This window comes from Saccostrea echinata, unplaced genomic scaffold (assembly GCF_033153115.1).
Source record: "Saccostrea echinata isolate AGI-Se365-2 ecotype Australia unplaced genomic scaffold, CSIRO_AGI_Sech_v1 ptg000054l, whole genome shotgun sequence".
NCBI lineage: Eukaryota > Metazoa > Mollusca > Bivalvia > Ostreida > Ostreidae > Saccostrea > Saccostrea echinata.
In genome coordinates, this window is record NW_026889803.1 from 59,455,560 (window position 1) to 59,468,011 (window position 12,452).

At 34.3% G+C, this 12,452-nt stretch overlaps 2 protein-coding genes across 3 annotated transcripts; one reads left to right on the top strand and one right to left on the bottom strand.

The window, feature by feature from the left end:
* Positions 1-163: 163 nt before the first annotated feature.
* LOC133171992 (uncharacterized) lies at positions 164-4,939 on the bottom strand. The gene is made up of 9 exons (XM_061306787.1): positions 4,790-4,939; positions 4,253-4,343; positions 3,916-3,952; positions 3,231-3,351; positions 2,512-2,563; positions 2,319-2,419; positions 2,070-2,158; positions 337-383; positions 164-222 (listed from the first exon to the last, which is right to left on the bottom strand). Exons 1-9 carry the CDS (start codon positions 4,937-4,939, stop codon positions 164-166), a joined length of 747 nt encoding a protein of 248 aa, XP_061162771.1.
* A 2,302-nt stretch (positions 4,940-7,241) lies between these two features.
* On the top strand, positions 7,242-11,426 carry LOC133206182 (uncharacterized). 2 transcript variants are annotated; one of them, XM_061342113.1, is made up of 2 exons: positions 7,242-9,497; positions 9,614-11,426. In XM_061342113.1, exons 1-2 carry the CDS (start codon positions 7,353-7,355, stop codon positions 11,171-11,173), a joined length of 3,705 nt encoding a protein of 1,234 aa, XP_061198097.1. In that variant the 5' UTR covers positions 7,242-7,352; the 3' UTR covers positions 11,174-11,426. The 2 variants fall into 2 exon arrangements, with proteins under 2 accessions (XP_061198097.1, XP_061198098.1); XM_061342114.1 differs by having other exon boundaries at positions 7,242-8,049; positions 9,614-11,052.
* The last annotated feature ends 1,026 nt before the right edge of the window (positions 11,427-12,452 follow it).

Genomic DNA, 12,452 nt, shown 5'->3' on the forward strand with positions numbered 1-12,452 from the left:
TTAATATAAGAAATGAAAATTGTAAAATTGAATTTTTGTTTATATAATATTTATCTTTTCTTAAAAATATAAGAAATGGAAGTTATAAAATTGAATTTTTTGTTTCTATAATATTTATCTTTTCTTAAATAACTTTTAAAGTGTAAAGATTAGTGTATTCAATTTACTTTTTCTGCTGAAATGTAACATGTGTCTCTCCTATTGTTTGGATGGTTGGAAATTCTGAAAAAACAATTGTAGATTGGTTATTGTAAATAAACTCAATAATACTGAATACTTTGTTTTGAGTTTGCAAAATGAACGGATAACTACGTGAGGAAGTGCTCTTATCCATACCTCCAGAAGAATATATCTTTATAGCTCCATTGTCATGCAGTCCATTACTGAAATACAATTCATGAAGACAGCTAAGTTAGTCTTTCAAAATACGGTGACATTTTGTTATCACACAACCTTTCAAAGTTTTATTTCCTCTAAAAAAAATTAAAACGACTACAAATGATTGTTTTATTATGAAACTACTGGGGGCTCCATTTGCTTTTACTAGTTGATTTACACCGCTGTCATTTTAATTGCACGTGAAAGAACAAAATGATAAGAAACGAGATTGTACATCTTTCTATATTGAATAAATTGGAAACTAAAATTGTTTCAAGTTTAGTTGCAAAGTCAATAACCCTCAGAAAACAAAAACATTTTATTCGAAGTTTAACATCAGTCAAATGGGCCGCATTGTAAACATCTTCCTCATTTCTCCTTAAGATATACAAAAACTCCTTGAAAAAAAATCCCTAATATTTCTAAAGAAATATTTGGTTTGAATCTTTGCGTGTTCTTTTAATCAATTTTAAATAACAGTGACGTAACAGAATTACTTCATAAGGGATCACTTGAATTCTTTTATCTGTTCTATATTTAGAACTTTGCATAACAGAAAGGAGTTCTCTATATACATTGTAGTACAATGTTTAAAAGATAAGACCCTCAAATCAATTGCATGGACATTTCCTTCTTGTATCGGTATACTCTTAAAACAAGTAATCAACATGAAATAGAAAGACTAGATCCTTTCAAATAATACTAATAAAGCTTATACCTCAATAGAACATCATAAAGCATACTTTGAATAAAGCTTAAGGTTCCCCTTATAAAATCGAGAATGAAGGTACGACACGAAAGTACGACCTTCCAAAAGCTAAGCGTTAAAATGTCGTAGAACGCGGGAGGAGAAGGGTGCCCCCCCACTTTTTCTGAGTATAGTAATTATCCTTTAGAAGCTGGTTGCCCCCCCCCCCCCTATTTTCTGTTGCTGTAAGGTGGAGTATTGGCAAATTCCAGGATTTGGACAGTAAATTAGTCAAATAACGTTTTTAAAACTATAAATAACTTTTCACTATTGAGCCATTTTACTTTGACCTTGTACAAACTATGGCGATGAATCATTACATAAATCTTGCTTTCAAAGCATTGTGTTCCAAGATTGACCCTCTGAAACTCCTACAATACAAAGTTTTCCTTGTTAGAATTTCGCAATTCTGAAACCCCCATTTGACACTTCACTTCTGAACCATGTGACTTTGATCTTCTCTAAATGTAATATATCCTGTGATTATAGTTTAAAATCGTACAGTTCCAGTGGTTTATAAAAAAAACATGGTCTCATAAACATTTGTTTTTTAAGCAATAATACCTTGATCATATGCAAACAACTCTGGTTAAGAATCGTAACAGTTCTCTTGGTTACACAAACCTTTTGTAAAGTATGACCTTATGATGCTCCTTCAATGCAAAGTTTTGTCTGTTAAAATTTTTCATTTTTTAATGTGACACATCTGAATCCTTTATTTCGATTTTTTTATTGAGACAGAGTCAACCATATCCCTGACTCACATAAATATTACCCTTCCCAAGATTTTGTAAATGACTAGCGTTCATTCTTCAATTACACTTACAGTATGTCTCCAAACCGTCTATCTACGAAGTAATGTAAAAAAAAATAAGAGAGAAACAGAGAGAGAGAGGGGGGGGAGATAGATAAATGGAGAGAGAGAGAGAGAGAGAGATTTTACTGGACTGTAGAATCCTTCGTGTTGTATGTTGTTATGTTGTCCACCAGATGTATTCTGTGTATCATACCGTTAGTGTTGTAATGCAGGACCTGGAACAAAAGATACACAAATAGTCCAAAAAGTAAAATTAATTGTATTGTTTTGTGGCAGAAGTTAAGATTCGGAGTTAAATAACTGAAATAAGTTTCAATATTTCGGGTAATGTAGCCTTGAGAAGCCATGCACTTTATAGGTTTTTTTTTTACTGACCTTTCTGTGTGTTCGGATGACATTGGCATCGCTATAGTGGTATCTGGTTAACACGTGGCCGTCAGACATTTTCTGGCCTTCATATGTATGCAACAGATGTCCTGAAAATTTTTACGAACATGTTTGATCTAAGAAATGAATTGAAACACATTTTTATTGTTTAGGACAAGATACATATAAATAAGAAAAGTACCTCCGTGATCTAATTCGTTTGAGGTGTATGTCCATCTATCCTTTCCTGAAACCTAGATAGGTAAAAAGAAGTCAAAAAATTAAAATCTTCCAATTTAATTTATTAGGAATTGACCTGACAAAATACAGACGAATAACCTGAAATTATGCTGACAAAATAATGACCAACTTATTAGAATATTGTGGGTCGACAGAGTACAGATCAATGATTTACCCGTCAGTAGCCTGACAAAATACTGACAATACTTGCATGTAAGTGGGTTGACAAAGTACTTACATAAAACTTACCTGGAAGTGGGTTCATAAAGTAGACCAATGACTTTTGTGGAAGTGAGCTGACAAAATTATTACTGTACATAAAACTAACCCGTCGCCCGCGTGTCGCAGTGGTTATAGAGCGTTTGCTCTAGAGTCGCAGAGTAAGGAGCTGCTTCTTACGTTGCAGGTTCGAATCCACTGCGGGATTCGGAGACCGGTCCTTCAGATGAGACAGTATAAACCGAGGTCCAGAGTCGCAGTAGGTGTTGGCACGAAAAAGAACCCTCACTGCTCAATGGCCCTCAGTGCCGAGTATAGGTATAAATGCAGCCCTCCACCGGCAAATGGTGGCGTCTCCATATGGGTAAAAATTTCTCGAAAGGGAAGTTAAACAACAAACAAGCAATAAAACTTACCCAGAAGTGAGCTGATAAAGTACCAAACAACCTACCAATCATTTACCTGAAAGTGAGCTGAGATAGTACCGACTACTGCCTTCTTCAATGTGATGACCTCCTCTTTATCCTCTGGGTGGTAATGCACAAAATGAACCAGTCCCGTCTCTCCCAGTTCAAACAGAAAACTGTAAAATCAGACTAAATATGAACCAGTCCATTTTCCCCATCTAAAACAGACTTTAAAAATCAGACTAAATTTGAACTAGTCCCGTCTCACCCATCTCAAACAGAAAACTGTGAAAACAGACTAAATTTGAAGCAGTCCCCTTTCCCCCAGCTCAAACAGACCGTAAAATCAGACTAAATATGAATTAGTCCCCTGTCCCCCAGCTCAAACAGAAAGCTGTAAAAATCAGACTAAATATGAACCATTTTCTGTCCCCCAGCTCAAACAGAAAACTGTAAAATCAGACATAATATGAAACAGTACTAGTCCCATCTCCCCCAGCTCAAATAGAAAACTGTAAAATCAGACTAAATATGAACCAGTCCCTCTCCCCCAACTCAAACAGAAAACAGTAACAATCAGACTAAATATGAAGTCTAAAATTAAAAGTTAGACTGGTAATCTGATCAATAACTCACTGTCAAATGAAGGTAAACATTCAATGTTTACTAATATTCTACTCCGGTCTAGCGAGCTTCTGCTTTCATTGTATCATATTTCACATTAATATAAATGTACTCACTGTCTACTCAGGTTCCACTTCATGGGATTATCAGCATCTAAAAAAAATCAGCTTATACGTAAGGTAATTATATACTGAGATTTCACTTCAGTGGATTATCAGCGTCTAAAAAATCAGCTTATAATTAAGGTAATTAGGCTTTGGCATTTTTAAAATTTATTCTATATGCATAATTGAATAAATTCAATGTGCTTGTTTTTTGTGTATAATCTATTTGAAGACTTTTTTAAAGCTAGGTCCTTTAATTAATATTATCAAGCGGAAAAAATAAAATCAAGCAAGTCATAAGATACGATGATTTAAAACCGTACAACAGTACGAATCAATTGACTCTTACAGTAGCCTCTTTGTGAGTGTTGGGTAAATGAGTCCACTTTCAGCTCGTACAGGGAGTGACTGCCGGTATGGTTGACATCTCGAATTTGAAACTTTTAATATGCAACAAAACATCATAAATGTTAATGTTTGAAAGTAATGTTTTGTTTTAAAAATGTACCTCGGTTTTACCAACGCCCAAATGTCATCTTACCTGGATTCAATACAAAAAGTCCACAAAAATACAGTGTAATTAATAAAAAGGTTTTATTTATTTATTTTTTTTTTAATTATTACTATTATTTTTTAATTTATTGTTATTTTTTGGACCGCCTCAAATAGTTACCTTTGGTGGGGTAATGAAATGTTTAAAATAAAAACCAGGAAGGTACAATGCTTATGAAGCTTAGAAGAGATAAATCAGTACAGATTAGTATCACTTCATCACTTTACATTTTTGATGTAGAATTGAAAAACTAAATATGAATGCGCATTTTAAAATACTCTGGATTAATTTTATTTTTTTAAATTATGTAGTCAGCCTTGAACATTTGCTTACCCGTATGACAGTGGTGATGTTATGCATCCCCAGGGTGTCTGTGGTGGAGGAGTAGGTGTAGTGATGTGTATAGCCAGGCTCGAAAAAGTAGCCCTGTGTTACTTTTAAGGCTATCCATAACAGGCAGAGTAAAAGCGAACCGGCCGCCATGACGGCCAGACTATATCTACCTTGATTTCACATTATCTGGTATATGTACGTAGGTTGCTAGGGAATTATGTTTTTGGGCGAAGGAGGAAGTTCTTCGTCCGAGTCAATGTTTCGTCCCCAATACCAAAGAGATGTCAACCATCTTTGATAACCTTGTTTGTAGGTATCGATTATCGTACCTGTTTTGTGTCATTTTGAAAGATTTGGGCCCCCAAGACACTTAGAAATAAGATAAAAGCAAACACGAATTCAGACATGTTTCTTTATAAGAAAACTGTAAATCAAATAAACACAAAATCTAAAAACAGAGGGATTCAAAAACTGATTGGCAAATCAAAAAGAAAAGCAAATTCTTTTATCTTTGACAGTGCAAAAATCTAGACTTAAGGGTTTATTTAATCAATCAAATACATTGAAAGATACTGAAAATAGATAAAAGTATTTGAGCTTGGAATATAAAATGTATCCCCTTAATCCCCTGAATTATATTTTTATTGATAGTTTTAATTATTTTAATACTTTGTACAAAAGATCGTTATCAAGCACCTTCTATCGCACAGGTCTTCCGTCATTTTTGTAGTTACTTGAGATATAGGAATAAAAATTCAGTAAGCTATTTTTTTTTTTACCTGGCTTATCTTTTACAAAAATCGTCTACTGCACCTTTGTTTTTGAAATGAATAAAGATGTAAAAAGATTGAAAACACTTTTCAACACCGTCTATTCGCGTAAAAGGAATATGATTCAAACGATTTATTTTACACCTACTTTATTTTCTCAACTTTCAAAAAAAACTAAGTGATAAAATCAAAAATGGGTCACTGATGTAAGGGAGAGAATATAAGTATTATTTTCAATTTAAAAATTAAATGACAGAAAAACTAACGATATTGACCTTTTTCAGGAATTGAAATCGTTAATAAAAATCCTTTCGGGATTTTTTTCAAGAGGCCCATGAGCCATATCGTTCACCTGAGCACTTTGCCACTGCTAGAGAAAAAGCAGAAATCAGTTCAATAATGAAAAATAATAATTATAATAAATATATAAGTTGTCCCACCCTGACCTTAAAACAAAGACCAAAAAAACCCTCTAATCTCACCAAATGATTTCGTCATCAAACCTCAAAATGTTTTGTCGTAAAAGTGGATGAAGAACCAGAGAGGAATTTCATACAAGTAAATTGAAAAATATTTAAAACAGAAAATCATTGATTATGATTTCGAAACGTCGCAAGTGAAAAGTTAAAGTCATCAATTACAAGTTTATCATAAGGATTTGTTGTTAGATTACCATGTCTTTTTCTAGTAAAATATCCCAATATGAAAAAGATGTATCAGACTCTGTGGTATCTTTCATTTCAAGCTCACTTGGATATATCGTGTCAACATATGAATGGAAATAACTATTGTTAATTGATAATACGTCGCCGATATATCTAAATGTCGAGTTGAAGGCCACAGCAAGACATTTCTTTTTCTCAAGTATGAGATTTTGAATAAATTCTGGTTCATATGAATACAAAAACGGGTCTGCTAACAACGGGGCGCAATTGGTACCCATCGTAATTCCAACAGATTGTTGGAAGACCTGGTCTCCAAAAACCACATAGATATTATCAATCAGAAACTCAAGCATCTTTTTAATATCAACCTCAGAGTACTTGTGTGCACAAACAGAATTTTTTTTTAACAAAATAATTTTGCAAATGACCAATGACAAGGTAAGTTAATTTACGAGTTCCATTTTTATTGAAAAAGCAGCTGTCAATAATGTAAAAAAGCTTGGACTTTAATTTATCGTGGGGAATGGTTGTATGCATAGTTGAAAAGTCGTAAATTTTTATGTTATTGATTTTGGTAATGTTTTGTGATTTTAAATTTTCCAAACGTTCCTTGGAATTTTTAATAACTTTGATTTACTATAGTAAAAACTTTGTTACTAAAGTAAATTATAGTTAACTATAGTAAACAATAGTTAACTATGTTATTTTTGTTAGAGTTTTAAATGTTTAAAAAAAATCGTGTTTAATTAATCTATTTATTTATAAAATAAAACATAACTCCCTCTATGGTCATGTGATACAGGAAATACGCAATTTACCTACAATGTTCTTCTTGTTGATTTGTCTATTTTTATATATGGTTGATAAAGACTCTATTGAAAAAGATTCGCCAGATATATTTTGTAAGTAGTAAAGTCATTTGAGAAAAGTAACAATATGTTAAGAGATGCACGCATCTTTGTAAACAATCTTAAATGGTAATCGCCACTAAATATGGAATACAATATTTCAATTTTGTTCATTATTTTAATTTCAACCATTAAAGAAGTGAGTGCCTCGTCAGATTGGAATATCGGAAACCTCCTTCAGCAATATTTTACGTTGTGTGGCCCAAATCACTTTTGCTTTATGCATGCTTTTGTCTGGACGACGCACGCTGATAATATCAAGCACAACTGTCCGCCATGTTCCTGTGAAAAGAAATGCTGGGCAGATCGTAACTGTTGCCCGGATTTGTATTTCTCTCATCCAGAGCCTGCCTGCACATCTGCTGCCATTTTAAATGAATCATTAACCTATGAACAAAGTTCAACCTTTCTTATGATCGATTCCTGTCCAAAAAGTACAGACAAGGAGATAAAACGGAACTGTGAAGGTGATTCAAGTTATACTGAAAAAATTCTCTATCCTCCAGTGACCAGTCAAAACTCCTCCCTGGCGTACCTAAACCGTTACTGTGCTGACTGCAATGATGATTTCAATTACGATCCTTGGCCATTAGATATCGTCTGTGACAAGTTCTTAGACATTAATTTCATTTCTTCGTATGCTGAATTGATTGAAAAGGGAAGAGAGAATCGGTGCAATATATTGTCATATCCTCCGCACGAAGAGATCAACTACAGGTGTAGACAGGATGTGCAAGTAAGGGTGAACTTTGATTCGTGTAATAAAACCGGAAGCTGGAAAACATTTGACTACAATATTCAACGAGCCTGTGAATCCAGGTATATCAATAAAGACAAAATGTTTAAAAACATGTTCTGCAAAATCTGCAATCCCCCTGTCTATACTGAGAATGTGATTGGTCGATGTAATGTCACGGGTATGTGGGATGAATATAATCCAACACACGAGAGAGCATGTCTAAATAATGACTTTAACCCAGGTTCACTTCCGTATAGAAATGTATTTTGTTTTTCGTGTAATAAACCAGCACGATTCAATTCCAATTTCCTTGATGTCAACGCAGAAATAAAGTCAAAAATTAATGATATTCAAAATACAGGAGAAACTAAATCTTTTTATTTCGACATTAGCGTTTTAAACTTTGATGAGGACTTCTTCGAAACTAAAATCAACGGTGAGCAATCGGACTATAAGAAGAGACCAAACGATGTGATTATCCAGTCTCCAAACATAACAAACCTTTTATTCAAAAGAATGTCTCTAGACGGAAACATGAACACCTGTGGAAATTACAGCATTCCAAGTCTGTTTTCTACTGTCGAAAGTAATTGTTCATGTGACCCTAAATGCATTTTTACCGACGGTCTTTACGGGTCTCAGAGGTGTTGTTCTGACGTCCCTCTGAGATATCCTTCCGTTTGTCTGAGTGAAAAGAAATTATCGATGAAAGAGGTACAAAGGAACGCAGAAGAACTCCTTGTAACAAGTGGATGCTATGGAACCAAAGAATTTCCAGAATTTATTAAAAGAGGATGTCATGAACAATTTGAAGATGTTTTTTCTTTGCATCCAGTCACAGATTTATCAACTGATATCCCGTATCTGAATATGTATTGTTTACAATGTAGCAAGTCTCCATCAACCAAACTAGCAAGACACAAACCATGGGATATTACGGCAAATTGTTCCGTCTTTATAGACTATCCAAATTTCTTACTTTTTTCGAATTTTCTTAAAGCGCTACGATCTGCAGGCTGTGAAACATATTATCACCCCCCTAATTCAGTGACTTCTTGTCAATACAGCAAAGGTAAAATGTGTTTCCGAAAGACTGACAGCATAATAGACAAATGTAATAAAACAGGACATTGGCCGTACAAAGATCCGGATATTCACAGGGCATGTGAATTTATGCCAGCGGGTTCTTTACCTTTGTGGCGCGATAATAACAATGATCAAATGACAACATATAAAAACGTTTATTGTGCGATATGTAATCCCCCGGAATGGTCGAATCCTTTTGTTGAAAATTGTTCCTCTGAAGTCAGTACGATCAACATCCAGAAGTGTAACTTTTTCCCCAAAATTTATTTCTTATATCCGTACAAGAATATCTTCTGTGACTTTTGTACAAATGAATTCTTGAGAACAAAAACAATCTCTAACAATGTTTGTTATAATGTTGACCACCGATACCCACTATCATTGGAGACGGGAGACAGCATCCTTTCTCAATACTTCTCACCATATAGGTCTATTGCGAAATCCTCGAATTATTTATATAAATATCCGAATGACAATTTTCGCGCTGAAGTCATTGGTGAACCTCGATGCATGGAAGCACAAAAATTTTACTCATTGATGGTATTTGTATTTCTGTATTTTGTCTCAGCAGTCAATTTTCGCTTTATTCATACAATGCAATTTGCAAAACTTTGTTCCCACATGATTAAGTAAAGTCAATACGTTTTCTATTTCAGGGAGGCTGCAGAAACATCACATGTTATCCCGGGAAAGCTTTGAATCTTGGTAAATCTTGTTTGCCGCTATTTAGAAAAGCACGAAATCTCCGATACCACATGGATGCCTATTTCAACTGCTCTACTCAGTTTAACACTTCTACTGAGGATACGCTGTATAATGTACTTCGATTTCCATTTTACAAATTGGGATTTCTGTTTGGCCAAAGGTCTTTGAGAAAATTGATAACGGAGATTGATATACCTTGTCAGGGAAACACTCTTCTGGAAAATTATTTTCAATTGCATTTGAGTTTCATACTATTTTTTGAAAATCCAGTCCCGAGACTTCAAAGAGAATTAGATCTCTTGAATATCAAGTACAATTTTAGTATTCCTGGAATTACCATGATTTCAAACGCCCCTCCCGCCGAATCTAACTGGTCTTGTTCCTTTATCTATGATGACAATTCTGATGATTGGACTAAATATCGTGATGTTCGAGTAAGCAATCTTTTAGTTTGCACACAAATTGAGTTAAGTCGACAAGAATTTGAAATTTATAAAACGGGGGAAAATACTGTTATGCTAATAAAAATGTATAACATAACTATAGATTGGGAAGATTTTGACATTTTGCCTGACGGTACAGCACGCGTTTGTGTCTCTGCCTTACATCAGAATCAGAAACAAACGACTTACGAAATTTATTTCAAGAAAAGGCAACAGGGTTCCATAGTATTTGCCTTCTTGGTCTTGTCTTGTATTTTTCTCTTTATTACGTTTTGCACGTACTGTATATTCCACGAGCTACGGACATTGCCAGGAGGAACAATAATGATTCTCATTGCTGTTTTGTTCACGACATTTGCTTTCATTCTTAATGGCAGCGGAGGAGAGGTCAATACAAGAAGATGCGTAGTATTCGGCATAATTACCCACTACCTGTGGCTAACCTCATTCTTTTCTATGAACATATGTAGTTTTCATTTGTATCGAGTTTTCCATTCCAAATTTCCTCTGCACAACCAAAATAACAAATGGTGCATCTTGGGTAAATATTCTGTTTATATCTTTGTTATCCCGCTGGTGATTGTTTCAACCAACATAACAGTGATGATTATGACAAAACATGATATTGGATATGGGAAAGTAAAATGCTTTATACATGAAAGCCTACACCTGATCGTATTTTTCCTCATTCCGGTTGGCCTCCTGTGTACAGTAAACTTATTTTTCTTTATTAAAACCTTGTCAACAATAATTCGATCTCCCAAACTCCGCAAGAATAAAGCAAAGACAAATGAATTCTCCATATTTGCGCGCTTATTTACAATCACCGGTGCAACTTGGTTATTACAGATCATGGGTGATTTTGTAGAAAATACAGAGGTCTCTTTTGTGTTTAGCGCTATTAACAGTCTACAAGGTGTATTTATATTCATTGCATTTATGTGTAGTAGGAGAACGCTAAAACTTTATCAAAGATTAATTTTCCGACGTCGGAAGAGAGAGGGTTCTGCAACATCTGTTACCAGAAGTACCCAAAAAACATTCACTGAATCCGAAACTTCTGCATGACACGTACCTATTCAGCGTTTATCTTATGCTAAGCATTCATACAGTTACTTCTTCTTATCGATTACTCTGGAATGTACCCTAGTATTGAACCTAACTACTCGCTCTTATCACAGCAGAGCCGCAGTGCCTCTATTGTATTTTAGTATTGGGAAGAATGTCCTGGTAGAGAAGCGTAATATTATTGTAAGGACAGAAGGACAAAAAATTGGATGCTTGGATTGATATATATTTTTGGACAAATTTTGATTGTAAAAGATGCAAATATTAAATTTCTAAAATAATAAGAAATTGTAATAAAAGCTTCTGTGATGTTCAAATTTCTATATATTTCCTGTCACCGTTATATATCTATACAATGAAATATGGAGATAACGAACAGTAATCAAGATCAAAAGTCCATTGGAACAATACAAATCAACAAGTTGATGAATCAAGAATATCAGCAGTCTCGTTTAAAGTCGTCATTTCGTAAGTTCTATGGTCGATAGAATGACCTTGTCAGCAAATACAATTTATCATTAAGTCAAATGCTGACTGACGTTTTTCATACTAATTATTAGGCCATTATTTACAAACTGAATTGTCAACGGATTTTTCCGTTATTACCCGATCATGACAAGGGGCACACAGCGGGTGTGACAGGTTCGCAGGGGATACTCATCCCTCCATGGCACCTGATCCCACCTCTGATGTTTTAGAGGTCCGTGTTTCCTCTGTTCCAAAATTTGTATTGTTTAATGAACTTCTGAGCTTGAATACTGTTTGTTATCTTCATACATTTCATCTAAACATGCATGTTTATTTCTGATGTGTACCTCATTTGGAAAATACGACAATTAAAAGTTGACTAGCTAAAGTAAAAAAAAAATAACTATGATTAATGAAAAAAATGTCTGGAACTTGCAATGGGTACCTGAACAGAAGACCCCTAACACAAAAATAGCTAGTTCAGCGACCACCATTAAGCTACGGTCATTATTGAAAAATAATGTGTCTTTTGTGTTTTAGCCCCGTGTTAGTCTTTTGGAAAATCGGATACCTGAAGTATATAATCATTTTTTATGAGAAGACTAAGTTACACCAAAAGCATTTTGATATAACAGTATACTATGATATCAAAAGAGCATAACCCAAATTTCTCGGTTTATGGTGGTTCAAATACACAATTCTGTACGTTTTCAGTGCTCACTCAATAGTTCTCCATATATCCCATGCAGAATCTGTAAATTTCATTGATCTTGTCTGAGATAATGAAAATTTTGCCAGGTCATGGTATAAT